At 43.4% G+C, this 15,501-nt stretch overlaps 2 protein-coding genes across 25 annotated transcripts in view; both read left to right on the forward strand.

The window, feature by feature from the left end:
• Window positions 1-3,034, forward strand: part of LOC108152129 (basement membrane-specific heparan sulfate proteoglycan core protein) — a 98,435-nt gene extending 95,401 nt beyond the window's left edge. For 18 of the 19 annotated variants that reach the window (XM_033386146.1, XM_033386153.1, XM_033386154.1 and 15 more), the window contains 3 exons: window positions 35-451; window positions 512-659; window positions 2,208-3,034. In XM_033386146.1, coding sequence (XP_033242037.1) covers window positions 35-451; window positions 512-659; window positions 2,208-2,250 — 608 coding nt within the window. In that variant the 3' untranslated portion in view covers window positions 2,251-3,034. The remainder of the gene's footprint in view (window positions 1-34; window positions 452-511; window positions 660-2,207) is intronic. The other variant, XM_033386163.1, reaches the window with a different exon arrangement.
• Window positions 3,035-3,322: 288 nt separating this feature from the next.
• LOC108152265 (interference hedgehog) overlaps window positions 3,323-15,501 on the forward strand; it is a 31,596-nt gene continuing 19,417 nt past the window's right edge. For 2 of the 6 annotated variants that reach the window (XM_033386604.1, XM_017281486.2), the window contains exon 1: window positions 3,371-4,225. The gene's annotated coding sequence lies outside the window, so the exon portion shown is untranslated. Of the gene's footprint in view, window positions 4,226-14,579; window positions 14,898-15,501 lie in introns of those variants that run through there. The other 4 variants (XM_033386605.1, XM_033386606.1, XM_017281481.2 and 1 more) reach the window with 4 other exon arrangements.

Here is a 15,501-nt window from a genome sequence, read left to right on the forward strand (position 1 = left end):
TTCTGATCTTTGATCTCTATTTCCCAATCAACAGACATCCAAGTGGGCTTCAATGCCTCGTTCCGAGGCCATGGTTACCTGGAGATCAATCGCAATCAATTTGATGCCGCCGTGGAGCAGGTGTTCACCTCCGCCGCCATGGTATTCTCCACGAGCAAACCGAATGGGCTGCTGCTCTGGTGGGGACAGGTGGCCGGCGAAGAGTATGTGGGTCAGGACTTTATCGCCTTGGCCGTTGTTGATGGCTATGTGGAGTACTCGCTGCGTTTGAACGGTGAGGAGACGGTGATCAAGAACAGTGACACCCGCGTGGACGATGGCCAGCGGCATATTGTGCTTGTGAAGCGAGTGGAAAACACGGCCATTCTTGAGGTCGATCGCATATCGCATTCGGGTGAGACGCGACCCACCGGCAAGAAGGAGATGAAACTGCCGGGCAATGTGTTCATAGGTAAGAAGCCGTAATCCGTAATCCTTAAAGGTCCACCAATTCTCCCCAATCCCATTCCAGGTGGCATTCCGGACATTTCACAATTCACGGGCGGACGTCACACGCACAACTTTGTCGGCTGCATCGTGGTGGTTGAGGGTGATGCCGTGGGTCAGATCAATCTGGGCCAAGCCGGCGTCAATGCCGTCAATGTGGACACCTGTCCAGTGTAAGTAGTTTTCTCCTGTCCCATAATAATATCCTGTAAAGATACTACAATTAACTTAACAATACAACTACAAATACAAATACCACTTACGCCAAACTCAGTGTTTGGAATCCCTCGAGCCTCGTCTATCACGAGTTCGATACCAGCGATCCGAGCTTCTTCGATGAGCTGGATCAGCCGCCGCCAGTGCACATCATCTATCCGCGGCCCAATCTAGGCCAGCTGCCATCGAATTCGGCGCATGTCTATCAATACTCATATGTGTTATCGTTATCGCTGGCAGCTATCATTTTGTGTCTGCTGCCGGCCCCAAGCTAAGCTTCGAACCACAAAAAGCTGTTTTAGTGTAGACCAAAAAGTAGAATCGAATCCGTAGTCGAAACAGTAATCGATATGGTGTATTGTTTATTGCTATAGGGAGTGCCACCCTTATATCTAAAAACTATCTGAAGAGTTTTACAATTGAAATTATCGTGCCATATCATTACAAAAATATCATGTTATATTATACAAAGTATATCAAAAATCAGCCACATATGTAAACTTTAATAACGGATAAGCTAGGACTAACGGACTAGGAAGAAGCCTAGAGGATACGATGGAACTTTTTTTTTTGATTTTTTTTAGACATGTAGTTAGCACCAAATGGAATATACATACATACATTCAGTACGAGTATTGTTGAAAAGCTAATCCTCCTATTTGGATTGTCCTCGACTTACAGCCAAGCTCAGGGCACACACACCAACCACACTCTACAATGCTACTAATCGTAAACTATATCTTAATATATACCGCTGAATTACGGAATATATATCATATAGACTATGCAACAGGTAGATAGATAGGAAGTCATAAATATAATAGGGCATACGCCATATATGTATATAGGAAATACAACACACCACGATTACGGATCCTACTACTATGAACTACTATCCAATCCGATAATTAGGACTTAGTATAGTCGAACTAGGAACTGCTTTGTGACCATAGCTATAAATAATATACAGAATACAAAGCATGCGCAATGAGTATTGCTACAAATACAATGCGTTTCAGCACTGTAAGACGCAATTCCAAATAACACCTACAGTGCTGAAACGCAATATACAAACCTACCTACAAGAGAAACATTAAGATAAAATATTGAATAAGTTTGAAATGACATGTTGATGAGGATTTTACCCTGCTCAAACGATCCTCAAATACCTCCCCTTTCGTCACAGGGTCTCTGAGTGTGCTGCTGGGTGTTTAGAACCCTAATTCGATAATAATCAATTATTTATCGTGCTACTTTCCAATTATTCTTTTTTTAATCATATATCATTTTTCGTTATCTCCCTCGATTAATTATCGTTCCTTTTTAGTTTTTTCGACAAAAGTTGAAAACGGATTTTTAACATTAAAACAGTCCCTTGTTCCTTTTTCATTCTATTATCAATTTATCGATTTTTTATAGTTTTTTTAAATTGATTATTACCTTAATATTCTTTTTGAATTACTTTATTTTTATATTATTTTTTCTTTTATTGTTTCGTCTTTTAGTAACGATGAATCCTTGGGAGGCACCGAACCGCCAGTTGTCTAGGCGATACGCCCACACAACACGCAAACCAGCAACCGAAATTAGCTTTTTAATTAATTAACAAACAAAAGGAACCCCAATTTTAATATTGTATATCGTACAAACGATACGCGGAAGAAAAAATAACAATTACGATATGCTCTGTGTGTGTCGAACTTCAAAACTACGATTGCTTCTTCGATCCCTAAGTCTAAGTTAAATATTTCAGAAAGGAAACGATAAGAATGAAATATCACAAAAAAAACAGCCATATGAAGAAGTGAGACGACACGATAACCGAAACGAAACAGAAACAATAATAACAACAATATATAAAGTTTAAGGCCTAACTAACTCTACAAAAAGAAAAAACCGCATACTAGCCAACAGAAAATCCAGAAAAACTACTGAAAAAATGCTGCAAAAGTAACGAAAGAACAGGCAATAAGCAACAAAAAGGATATGCTCAATAGCAGAAGCATTTTAATTATTATAATGATAGTTTATATATTATTATTATGATGAAGTATGTTTTTTTTTCCTATGTAAAACCCCAGTGTAAAATGTTTTTAAATTAACATTCGATGAAAAAATGGAATTGGAAATTCGTGAAATAAATATGCAGCCAGCCCCCATCATACATACATACATATATCATATACCGAATAATGATAGTGCCGCAACACCCACTGTGCAGATGCATGTAAAAACGAACGAAACACACAGTGGGAGTGGAAGAGCGCATAAGCAGGCAAAACAAAAAAATAAAAGAACATATATGTTTATTAAAAATCGAAATCCACAATAATTAGAAATGTGTTTTTCTTTTCGAGAGGTGTTTGGCGTGGTTGCCTGGAGTACTGGAGAGAGGGGCAAATAATAAATTTTTTTCAAACAGCTCCACTAAATCATTATACCACTGCAAAAGGGTATCAAAACAACAATAATTTGGCACGTGTTGGGTGGTGGAACGGTGTGGGGTGGGGAACAGGAAACAGGAATCCGACCAGTGGGAGGATCAGACCCGATCGATACTCCGCACACTGCAGGCAAGCGAGGGCAGCTTCCCAATCGTCGCTTCGGCTCTGCACTCGGACATGCTCAACCCGACCGACTGCTGGCCGTCTCGGTCGTCTCCGAGGCACACACTCAACTTCGTGCCGTCAAGCAGTTCAGACGTGTCGGGTGCGAGAGAAGAGTGGAGCAAACCTGCTTTTGCTTTGGCGCCTTCCCAAATCGTGTTTGCTTATCCCCTTTCGAAAGCCTACTGCTACCGTGAGTGTAAATTGGTTTTCCCATCAGAGCCGAGTTTTATTTTGTTATTACTTTTTTGTTTGTTTGTTGTTAATACAATTAACAGTAACGAATGCAAGTTCCGGCCAGAGAGAGATAGAGGGATCAAATATAGTGAAAAATCAAAGAAAATTCTCAAAATAAATCGTGGAGCGAGAAAAAGTGCGTGTGCCAAGAGATTGTTTATTTTTAAAACGGCCAAACACGTAGAACGGCAACCGGCAAAAAAAATCCAAAAACAAATCCAAACATATAATAACAATAAATTATATTCACATCATTCATTCGATAAACCAACGACAAACGGAGAGAGACGAGACACCGAAGAGCAGCGTGAATCTAATCGATCGGTCGCCTATAGATCATCGGATCCGTTCAGTTCCTAACATCAGATCAGCGGATGTGCCTATTGATCAAGAGAACCACATAAAATTCGAATTTACACCCAAAAACAAACAAAAAATTGCGGTTCAGTGTCTGTTTTTGTAAAGGCTTTAAAAATGCCATAAAATCTTTAATAGGTTTATTTTATTTACGAGTATTTGGGTTGCAGTCTTCGTCGTCTTTCGTCTTCTGTGGGAAAAAATGGCAAAAATGCCCTTAAAAGTGATCAAAATATTTACCGTTTGACTGCGGATTCTCGGATTCAATCGACGATTGCCCTTCGGAATCGGGCCGCCTCCGCCTCCCTTCTCCAATTGCACAGGTGAGTGTCGCGACTTTTTAACGGTATATTGACTGCCTGCTTCGCGTTGCAAGTAGCTTGAAAGTAGTTCATCTGGTCAGCGCTGTCCATAAATGTCAGAGCCATATCGATCGATTCCAGTTGACAACTATCCCCCATCCCCTCCTTCTCCTCCTCGCTGCATTGATAGTCATGTGGTTATGTCCTTTTTTGGGTGGGCGGCTCACCAGTTTGGCGAATGGCCACTGTCCCCACCAGTCGTCAATCGCCGTTACTTTCTGGGTCATCGAACAAGTGTTGCATGTTGCATGTTGCACATCGGACTTTAGCTGGGACACAAACCTCCTCCTGCAATGGGAAAGCTGCCTCCCAGCTGTTGTAGTTGTTGTTGGTGCGGTAACTAGGGTATGTGGGAAGCATGGGGTAGGGTTAGGTCCCATCATCCTTTATGTCCCCCACCCAACTTGTTGATGGCACTAATGAACTGTCTACAAGAATAGAAACTAGAAAGAGACAGAGAGAGAGAGAGAGCATAACTAGTTGTTTGGTGAGAGACACGCACATTCTTGTATGCAACAGGCAACAAGAATAAGATCTAGAAAGGTATGTCAGACAGAAGGTAAGCACATTCTAATTCGTGAATGATACGAATGGTTCTTCAATTAAGATGTTCATTCCGAACGTTCCCGTGTGGCTAGCCATTTTCGATTTAATTGAAAAAAAAACAACCAGATAATTTCTAAAATATTTCTTGTCAGTACATTCAAATATTCTCCCAATACCTCCAATCAATTTTACAAAAAAATAAAAAGTTTTGAAAGCTATTTGAACATAAGTTGATATCATTGATTGCAAAAATACTAGAATCGGTTGTGACGAATGGTCTGTGTTCGTTTTATTCGTAGTGAACTATGTTCCTTAGCTTATGATAAATTTGTACACCGAATAAACGTCATTTCCCAATATTCAACGAATTTCTTATGCAGAAAGAGAGAGAGTGACACCACGTACCTTACCTTTTCTTGAAATTTCACTTGAAAAAGCCGAACCCGACCCGAGATCGCACTCCCAGAGAGATCCCATGGAGCCAGAACATGGCTCGCTCTTTCCGGCTAACAATAAATCAAAAGGCAGAAAAATGTAAGGGGAAGGAAAAGCCCTGAGACCAGAGCCATAATAAAAATCAAGGCAAGTGTCGTCCGAGACGTCCGTCGTTCCTTCATTCTCATTCTGCTGCAAAACCGAAAAAGGAATTGGAAATAAGAATGGGAATGGGAGAATGGTGGGCACTAGCCAGAAGAGGGCTCTGTCCGTGTCCCCGGGCATCTCGCATCTCTTTTGTTGTTCCTGCTTCTCATTCTCTTTACTGCCTGTTGATGGGATTTCATTATTACTTTCGATTGTTGTGCCTCGACCCATGGATGCTGTTGTGCGCCCATTGAGACCAGATTCCCTTCGTGGTCGTCTTCGTTTTTTATTCATCGAAAATGCATACAAACAAAAAGGTCTCTGGGTCCAAACAATAATAAACACACAACGAGAGGAGAGCAAGAGCAGCATCATCATCATCATCATCGTGGCAGTCGCAGTCCCATCCTCAATCCTCATCGACAGTATCGTCATCTTATGGGAGAGCTCCTCCTTTAGACCTCACTAATCGCATAAGCAGATAGAACGCAGAACTAGAATCAGAATCAGGGCCCAAACCGGTGTCCAGGGCCACACACTGTCGGGTAAAAAGGTAGAAGAATAAATAAAGCGATAAATGGAAAATAAATTTCAACAAAAATTGCTTTTCAAGTGGTTCTCCTCCACAGAACAGATCTATCCTTCATTTCTTCTCGTAACTGGCATCACCGTTGTGCTGCTACCGACTTGAAATGAAATGACCTGTACTTAGAATGACCCATGACATCAGGGATAAAACTATAGAAATATCAAAATGTCTGATCTGTTAATTAAACAAGGAATACAGGTTGATTTTTCCCATATAAAACATGTTTAAAACTAATCTTGAATTTACTCCACATAAGAAATATGAAATTGGAAATCATATCTTTAGATCTTTCAATTTTCTTTGGTGGGGATTTCTCATGGCCAAAGCAATCGTATCGATTCTCTCGCACACCATTAATAATGATCCACTGATCCAGTTCTCCCCCAGATGATCCACTCTATAATTTTCATAATGAGGAAAACAGAAAATGCATCACAAAATTAGACATTGACACCTTTTTCTCATGCGGAAGATCCATTGAGTTTTTCCCCCCACAGATTCCAAATTCCGATTCCAATTCGAGTTTTTCTGCTCTTTGGAACCGTAAAAACGGCGCATAAAAATATTTCACGCTACGGCTACACGGAATAGAGGGCCCCAAAAAAACAAAAAAAAAAATATGATTAATGTTGAAAACATAAATTGGATTTGATTTCTGTTTGCTTGCTGCCCTGCTGCTGCCGTCTTGGGGCCTCCGTTAAGTCGCTTTTTTCGGTTTCTTCGGTGTTTGGTGTTTTTTTTTGCGCGCTAGGTAGCCGCTGCCGCCGCCTGTTCATTAGCACAGACTAATCATTGGAGCCACAAGAGAGTCAGAGTCTGTTGCTGCTGCCCCACGGCAGCGCGCGGCCGAGAGAGTGGAGAGGCTGATGGAGAGGCAGGGCTGCCCAAAGGTGGCAATCAACATGAATGAATGAATGAATAGGCCACGGAATGGGCTCTCGATCTGTGAATGAGCCTTAGATTCAAAGACAGAGACAGAGAGTCTGAATGGCGGGGAGCTCTGGAGATCTCAAGTTGGGTTCGAGTTTCGTTTCGTTGTCGGTTTTTTGTGTACGTCTTTCCTTGTATCTTTCTTGGGCGGAAGTGTAATTGCAGGCTGGGATTTGGATTGGCCTGAGTTCGGAATGAAGATTGGGACTGGTCCTCCCCGACATACCAAATCAATCTGAATGGAGGCGGTGGCGGCGGTGGCGGCGCCTTTGCGCAGCCTCACATTAGCACCGAAAGTAGGTGGGTGAGGGGAGGAGCGGACAGAAGAAAACGGAAGCGCATTACGACGTAATGTGATCGCACACCATGAGTGGTGGTGCCACGCCCCCCGGTAGCAGTCACAGTCCTGGAAAATCCATGATATATTAAGCAGGAGGTAAAGTATCGCTCTTTCGAGATTACCGTATGTGTTTGGCACCCCTGACTTTCTACTTAACATAACCTGTAGTAGATCACGGCCTCTTTTCCGCACTTTGATCCTCTCTAACTATCTTTCCTTCCAGTCCTGGAAAGAGAGTAGATTCCATGGTTATTAATCAGAAGGAAATGTGGCGCTCTTTATGCACTGCATAATTAGAACACTGCCTGACCTTGTCTTTAACATTCCCTGGATATATCAAACTCTCTTGTGTCTGACACTCTGCACTCTCTCTCTGTTCACTAAAGCCCTGCCTTACCTCCTGTTTAACATGCCCTGCGTATAAATCCAAATAAGAGTTGGAGTGGAAGCGGAAGAGCTGCATGTCGGTAGCACGTAGAGATCTCCCCTCTTATCCCCTCCCCCGCCTTATCGCACCACCGACATCAGTAACAGAAACAGCAGCGAAGGAGGGGGAGGAGCAGACAAAGAGGTTAAATGTTCCCCGCATACCGTACCGTTCCGAACAGTACGTTCCTTATCAGCCAGACATCGGCGGGCAGAGTGACAACAACAAGAAGAGATAGAGGAAGAGGAGGAGGAGGAGGAATCATAAGCAACGACGACAGCAATCAGAGCGCTTTTGCGTCTGCGCAAGAGACAGACAAGAGAAAAAGAAGGACAGGACAGCAGTAGGGGGACAGAGAGGCAGAGACAGAGAGCGAGAGCGAGACAGACAGGAAGTGAGCTATTTGCACTCCCAAATCTCAAAACAAGTCATAATTTTCGACAATGGGCCGCAACGCTCTGCTACGTGGAATTTCAGTTTCTCTTCTGTTCTTCTCGGCTTCTTTTGTCTCTTTGATAAAGTGGCTCGCTCGTCTCCGTCTGCGTCTCTGTCGCCCCGAAAGACATTTAATAAGCGACAATTTAGCGCTGAAGTTTGACATTGACACAGGTAGAGGAGGAACCGACAGACAGACCGACAGACGGAATGGCTTAGGTAGGATTCTGGGCAAGTGTTCACAGAACTGTAAAGAAACCAGCCAGATAGAGGGAAGGGAAGGTGAAAATGAAAAGGAAAATGGGAAATTTCCTTGTGCGTGCGGGTGCTATATGTATCTGAGAATCTGAGGATTGGTCAAGTCTTTGAAAGCAATTCGAAACGATTCATTCCGGATCAGCATTCTGAATGGGATTCCGGAAAGAGAATTACAGCTCATCTTGGAATATTGGATCATAATGTGCCCTAATTCAAATCTTGAAACTGGAAACTAGAATAAAGAACATACATACATATGTATGTATGCATGCACAAGGACACTTCAGAATTCGTTCGAGAATAATTGAATAATTATCTAAAGATCTTGCCGTAAAAAGTACTTCGGCTTATCAATAATTCTTTGATCTCTCTATAAACACACACAGACACCTGTATGAGGCAGCTTTAATTATAAATCTGAAGATGGGGGTACGTTATAGTACGCGGTACCCACTGGGTGCCTAAGGGGTGCCTGGGGGCCTGATGATGTATTAATTTCCCAGAAGCACTGTGAAAATATTGAATAATCGAAGAATCGAATGTCTTGATTTCCGACTAACTAACCAACTAGGCATTCAATTCCACCTACTGAATGGACAGGGGAGAGATGGGGATCAGGCCCAGGCCCAGGCCCAGCACGTAGCTGTCAGCGCGATGGAGAAATCGGTAGATGTGTTGTTGTTGGGGGGGCCGCCAGCTGTGAATGGGGCTCGGTTCAGAACATTTGTGAACTCAATTAAAATAGCAGACGATCGGTATGTCTGCCCGTCTGTCTTTCTGTCTGTCTGTCTGTCCCACTGTACCTCTCACTTCGCTCACGAGGGTCCGGTCGAGCTTCAGTCGGTCTCCATGCAAATGCTAAAACCGAGATTCCAATTCCGATTCGATCTGCGGATCCCCTCTCTCTTCCTTGGCTGCTCTGCTGCTCTCTTTGCGGAGTCTTCGAGTCTTCCGTGGTAATTAAACCTGCGTGGAAACAGGAAAAAAACGAAACGAAACGAGATCCCAACGAAACACACATACCAGTGTGGCTTACGGAGGAGAGAGAGGGGTGGTGGTGGGAGGGGGACGACTCCAGTGAGCCAGAGAACTGCGAATGAATAGACATTCCTCTGCTCGTGTACCATCGTATCCAACCATTCCACCATTCCACCGTGGGGCAATTAGAAAATGAGTTCGAACGAACGTTCCAAGCTCTCGCACCGAATGGAGCGTAGAGTGGGAGAGCGGATTGAAGGGGAGAGTCGCGCCAAGTCATAGATCAACGTTCATGATAAGCAGCATTTGCCAGATCTACGGAAAAACAGAAAGAGACAGAAATACAAAGAAATTCGCACATTGGATACTCTTCTGACATACGTAGCTTTATGTATGAGAAATAATTTGAATTTAAACGAATCCTATGATCATATATGGCTTAATCTCACTTTAATCACTGCTGTTAGAAGACGTGCCTTGAATAGTTTAGATAAATATTTATATATTTAAAAAAACAGAGTTAATCACTATTAAGACTATGATCGTCCTAGTCCTGAAATATACTGCAATATTTATACACTCTTGTTTTAGCTCTTTCTTCATTAAAAATTTGTGGTACTCTTTGGAAGCGTATCCATAGATCTGAGTGTGTGTGGAAAGGGTAGGGAAAGAAAGGCATCCATCTCCGTTGGGTTTTTTCTTCGCTTTCGTTTCTTTTTTTTTTTTGAAAGTCTTGCAGGGCTGCTGCTGATGCTTTCAAAGAAGTGATTAGCCGCAGACGAGGGAGCGATGCGAATATGTTGGCAAATATCCTAAATGTAACTGTAACTGCAACGTGGCACACACATTCGACGAAACGGTTAATATATGGGATTTTGTATCTCTTTTGCATGGGTATATGACAAATATTTGTACATAACGAAACCTAAACGCATATTGTTATTTTTGAGGGAAAACAATCCGTCGAATAGGATGTGTTGGACGTTAAAAGGGATAGCAGGGTATTCAAATCTTCGGATTGCTTCCTTGCTCCTAATTTGTTACTTCTTAACGATGGAATATGTATTCCCTTCCCCTTCCTCTGCTTCTATTTCTTCGCGCGGGTTAATGTATCGGATCTTCCTGCTTCTCGGTCTCTTTTTGCTGCTCAATTGGCGGCTCAATTTGCTCACTCAAGCAAAGCGCGGAAGGAGGGAGTGGGAGTGGGCGGCTCCATTAATTTGGCATCTGCCATGGCGCTGTGCAATGAACCGTTGAATGAGCGATAGTTTGGGTGCCGTAACTCCTTCTTCTTCTTCCATTCACTTACCACAAAAATTTTCCAGCCGTCGCTGCCGCGACAAAAACTGTATTGTGCCATCGCCGTGTTGCCGCCGCCGTGTTGCACGTTCATTCATCGACAGCAGCCCTGAGTTTCGGAGGTGGGGCAGGGGAGGGCAGGCCGCTAGCCGTTCAGGCTTAAACAGATTTCATTCATAAATAGACGCCGCACAAAGTTCAACCTAACAAAGAGACTGGTGGAGTGAGCAGGGACAAAAGAGACCGAACAGAGCAGAGAGCGGCGACGACACATTTTCTCTATTAAGCCCACACGAGCAGAGGTTACGGCACCATCAGAGATGAAGAAGCAGCAGACAGAGAAAGAAAGAGAAAGAGATATAGGTAAAATAAATTTATGCTCTGCAGCAAGAGCGATGCAGCAGCAGCAAAGAAGAGATCCAAAGAGCATCGCTACCTGCCGAAAATGAGAACGAGACGGGAAAAATGTTAACTTCTTTATTACGGAACAATGATCGAGAGGTGATCGGTAGAGAGAGAGGAGTGAAGTGAAGTGAAAGGCATCGCAGAGGAGTGGAGGTACTGAGCAGAATCGAAGTTGTATCCAAAAAGTGACTGAGCCGCTGCATCCGCATTTGCATGCCCACATAAAGAGAGTATGTGGTGAAGAGAGAGAGGCAGACGGTCACGTTTGGTTTTCGGCTTCTTCTTCGTTCCAGGTCAAGGTGTATTTTTAACAAGGTAAGTCACGGAGGTACCTGTTAAGTTAGTCACACTTTTCGCTCAATGCTGCTCTCTTTGGGTCAAATAAAATATGTAACTCTTTGGCGCTCTGTGGGTCGCATACCATATGCTGGTGACTACCTGGTGAGCGTTCTCTGGTTAGCGACACCCTATGTAGAATGCTCCTTGGGTTCATGATCCCGCTCTATCGCGCCCTCCTTCCCTCTTTTTTGTGTGTTCTCTGGAAATCCGAGAAATAGACCCCACTGCATTCCAAGGCATCGCTTACTGCGATCCACCCCACCCCCCACATATTCCCAATCACAGGGGGCCCTTCGATCTTACCTGCTGCTGCTGCTGCCGCCACTCTGTGTCTTCTCTCTTCCACTTCCATTTGACGGCATCTGCTAATTGTTTCCGACTTTTTACTGAGGCTCTCTTTCAAGTCTCACTCTCTGTCTCTCTCTCTCTTGGTTCAAGGCCAAGCAGAAGAGCAATTCAAATGTGGATTCCGGATATGATTTTGATTTCGATTCTGATTCCGATTCCGATTCCTTGCGGAATGCAAAACGAGCACCAAATTTTGGAATGTCGAATCTCCAACCAATTTAAAGCGTAATAATTTTGAGATTTTCTTATGTAAACCCCATTCCTCGTCATGTAGTTTTTGTTTGTACTTTAAATTTGTGTTCTCTTTTCGACTTTTGTTACGTGATAAAACCGCTGTAGCTCCATCGGTCCCTACCGTCCATTGATTCGGGTCCGCTGATAAGGAGTCCCTTGCCCGACGGTATGGGATGTATTGGCGGTGGTGGAGGTAGAGTGGCACGTACGTCCGGGGTAAGTAAATAAATGAAGCAAATAAAAACAGAAATTAAATTCGTGTTTATTGCATTTCATGAGAAAGGCAAACTAAGGAGAACAAATTATAGAACAGAGAGAGGAAAAGAAGAATAAGAGATGGAGGTGACGGTGGCGGTGGAAGAACAGTAAACGATCCCGCGTATTCACTGGAATGAATCACATGCGTCCACAATGCTTTGGGGGATCATTCAATCAAGCCAGCAATTTGGGGCATCCCATCATCCCCACGCATCACTGAGCAATGCCCCCTATTCTCTCTCTCTCTTTGTTTCAATTAAAAGCGAAAAAAAATAACAATTAATTAAAAGCCCATAACGGTTACCGCCCCTCCTCTCCCTCTCTCTCTATCTACCTCTGCCACCGACTCTGCTGCTTCCACTACCATCGCGTCGAGTTGATCTAAAATACAAATTTGTCGTACCAAAATAGATAATATGATCTAATAAAACCAAAAGAGCGCGCCGCACGACCATAAAAACAAAAAAAAAGAAAGACGAGCTTCGAAGCGATACCGAAGCTTTGGATACCCTCGGAATAACTATGGCGTATATGACAGATTACCGATAAATTCTCTTCACCATGCAAGCCATATGATATAAACATCCGATTGAAATGGAGATGTTTCATATTCAAAATGGAACATTCTGCATTATCAACAGTAGTATCTGTATCTGTATCATTCTGTTTACCTGGATACACCCTATCTGTCCAAGGGTATCAAAAGAGCTACATAAAGGCGGAACGCGTCTGTCGCCCCAGGTGAGTGGTAGAGAAGGGGATGAGGTGTGGGAGAGGGGCGTGCGAAAAGCACTCCAAAAGAGCAGAAAGCTCAAATAGGTCTCATGTGAATGATGGAAGTGCTGTCTCTTACTCTCACTCTCACTCCCACTCCCACTCCGTCTCCTCCTAATCTACCGTTGCCATTCCTTTCCGTTGATGTTTATTTATGTCTGCCACGCCCCATTGCGCCTACGTGTATGAATTTCTGCATCAGTTGCATTTTTCATGGGAAAACCAGCAGTGCGATGCGACTGCGAGGCAGGAAATCTTCATTTCATTCCATTTTACTATTTTATACTTCATTCAAGTGGCGTGGCACTCCACACTCCTTGCAACAGATTGATATTGCCACTTAATAGCAGACATTGTTGCCTGTGTAATTGTTTATGGGTTTTGGCAGTTGCTGGTGCCCCCAACAATCGGTCGACGCGTGCTTAATTGCATAATTAATTTGAACATATATTTCATATTTTTCGTTTTACGTGTAGGGTATATACCCTTTCCAGAGGCTAATACGATTTAAGCACTTGCTATATACCCTGTAGTGGTGTACATGTGGATTATACAAGCACCGATTCCATCAGCCATTCAGGCACATTTCTCGATTGACATTGATTAAATTAAAAAATTTTCCTTAAGCGAATGGCTCAAGGGTATCTAAAACTTCGGTTTCTTTAGAGCTTTAAAGCCTTTTTTCTTTCTTGTTGGCTCTGTCAGTCGCTCTCAATTGTGTTGTTATCCATCTCTCTCTCTCCCTCTCTTTCTTTTCCTCTCTGTCTCTTGCTTTCTCGCACTAATGCACTGATGACGAAGCTGTCGCCCAGAATTCAGCAAAAGCGAGCTTGGATTTCAGTCGCGCCAGAGCGTCGGTGTCTCCAGGGGTAGACGAAGGAGGAGCACAAAAAAATACTTAAACCTTGCAGAATTTATGCATTCAAAGGGTGGTGCAGAGCGGAGCGAGTGGGAGAGGCGAGTAGAAGAGTTGGAAGAGGGAAACGCGAGTGAGTGGGAGATTAGCCGAATGGAAGAGGAAGAGGCAACGTAGTGCAAAAAATGCACTCTGGTAACGAAAATGTAAGACGACACCGCTGCAAGTTGCACGTTCCACAAATCCACGCTATTTTTCCAAGCGATTTGAGTGGGTAGAGTGTTCGGTTCTTGCCTCCGGTTTCACATAAGCATACCCTATCCAGGAATATCCAGCTAAAATTCTATACATCGATCTTTTCGCTAATGATCTTACCCACTAGATCTATCGAAAACCCTTACAGTCGGATTATTTGTATTGAAAAAAAATAAAGAAAACTCACGTGTGTAGTAAAAGGCGTTCTCGCTTGGCCAAAGCTCTCTCTTTCTCTCTCGCGGTATAAGAGCATCCACCATTCGTTGCTCTTTCTAATTCTCATTCTATTCTCTTGTCCCGTGCTCCTACAGCGAATCCCAACGGTTTTCCCTAAAAGAATACAAAATAATAGCGTGTGTGTGCTTGGTGTGTGTCGGATATCAAATTTTATTCGTGATGTTCTTTTTTATTTCTCCAAACTTTACATTCATACGAATCTACATATTTCAAGTTCTTTTGACACCAACGAGTATTTATGCATAATTTAAATTAATGAACATATTAATGCGCGATTTTTGGGGAGTGGAGAGTCGATCAACCGCGGGGGAGGGATGGAGGTAGTGCCAGTCGGAGGCCAAGAGGCTGGTTTGACCATTGTCTGGGGGCCCGCAGGTAATCGAAGAACTTGGCTAGCGGTTTAAATTACCAACAAAAAATCACAATAAACGCGAAGAGAAAGAGGACGGAAGAGAACCGAAAATGTTGACGCAAATTGAGTAGTCAAACAAAACAAAAAGATAGGAATACGTTGAAAGGGTGGGCAGAGGAAGAGGAAAGAAGGTAAGTAGAAGTACAGAAGAAAAGAAATGCTCTTAGGTTCTTAGCTCCATAGACGAAAAGAAAGACGGGGACCACTGAAAGCTCTGATCATGTCCTGGAAACCTATAAAAGGGGGCGATGAAACGGGGGCTATCCACGGAAAATCCTGCCAAAAAAAGAAGAAAGAGAAGAAGCAGAAAGCGCTCAAAGAAAAGGAACATGAGAAAGCACACCACACTCAAGGCTCGAATCAAACCGACGTTCTAGAAAACTCCACTCAAAACAGTGATTTTTCTAGGCTTTTCTCCCCTTCCCCTCCCCCGCTCTAGTGTAGAAAAAAATAAGCGTAAAATTGATCAAAATTGAATGCAAGATCCAAATGTGGGCCAATTCAGTGAATGCCACCCGGCAAGCGGCAAGCAGAAGCACAGAACGAGGAGGAGTCGTCGCCAACGTCAACATTTTTTGGCCGACTGCCAAAACAGCAACAAATGTAACAAAAAAACCAACAGCAAAATACGATAAAAATGAACATGAGAGGGGCAGTGGAGGGGAGCTCCACCGGCACAAGGTGTGGGCTGCATCGCTGCTGTTGCTGTTCCGCGCTGCCTCTTGATCGTTTATT

The sequence above is a fragment of the Drosophila miranda genome, chromosome XR (genome assembly GCF_003369915.1).
Source record: "Drosophila miranda strain MSH22 chromosome XR, D.miranda_PacBio2.1, whole genome shotgun sequence".
Taxonomy (NCBI): Eukaryota; Metazoa; Arthropoda; class Insecta; order Diptera; family Drosophilidae; genus Drosophila; species Drosophila miranda.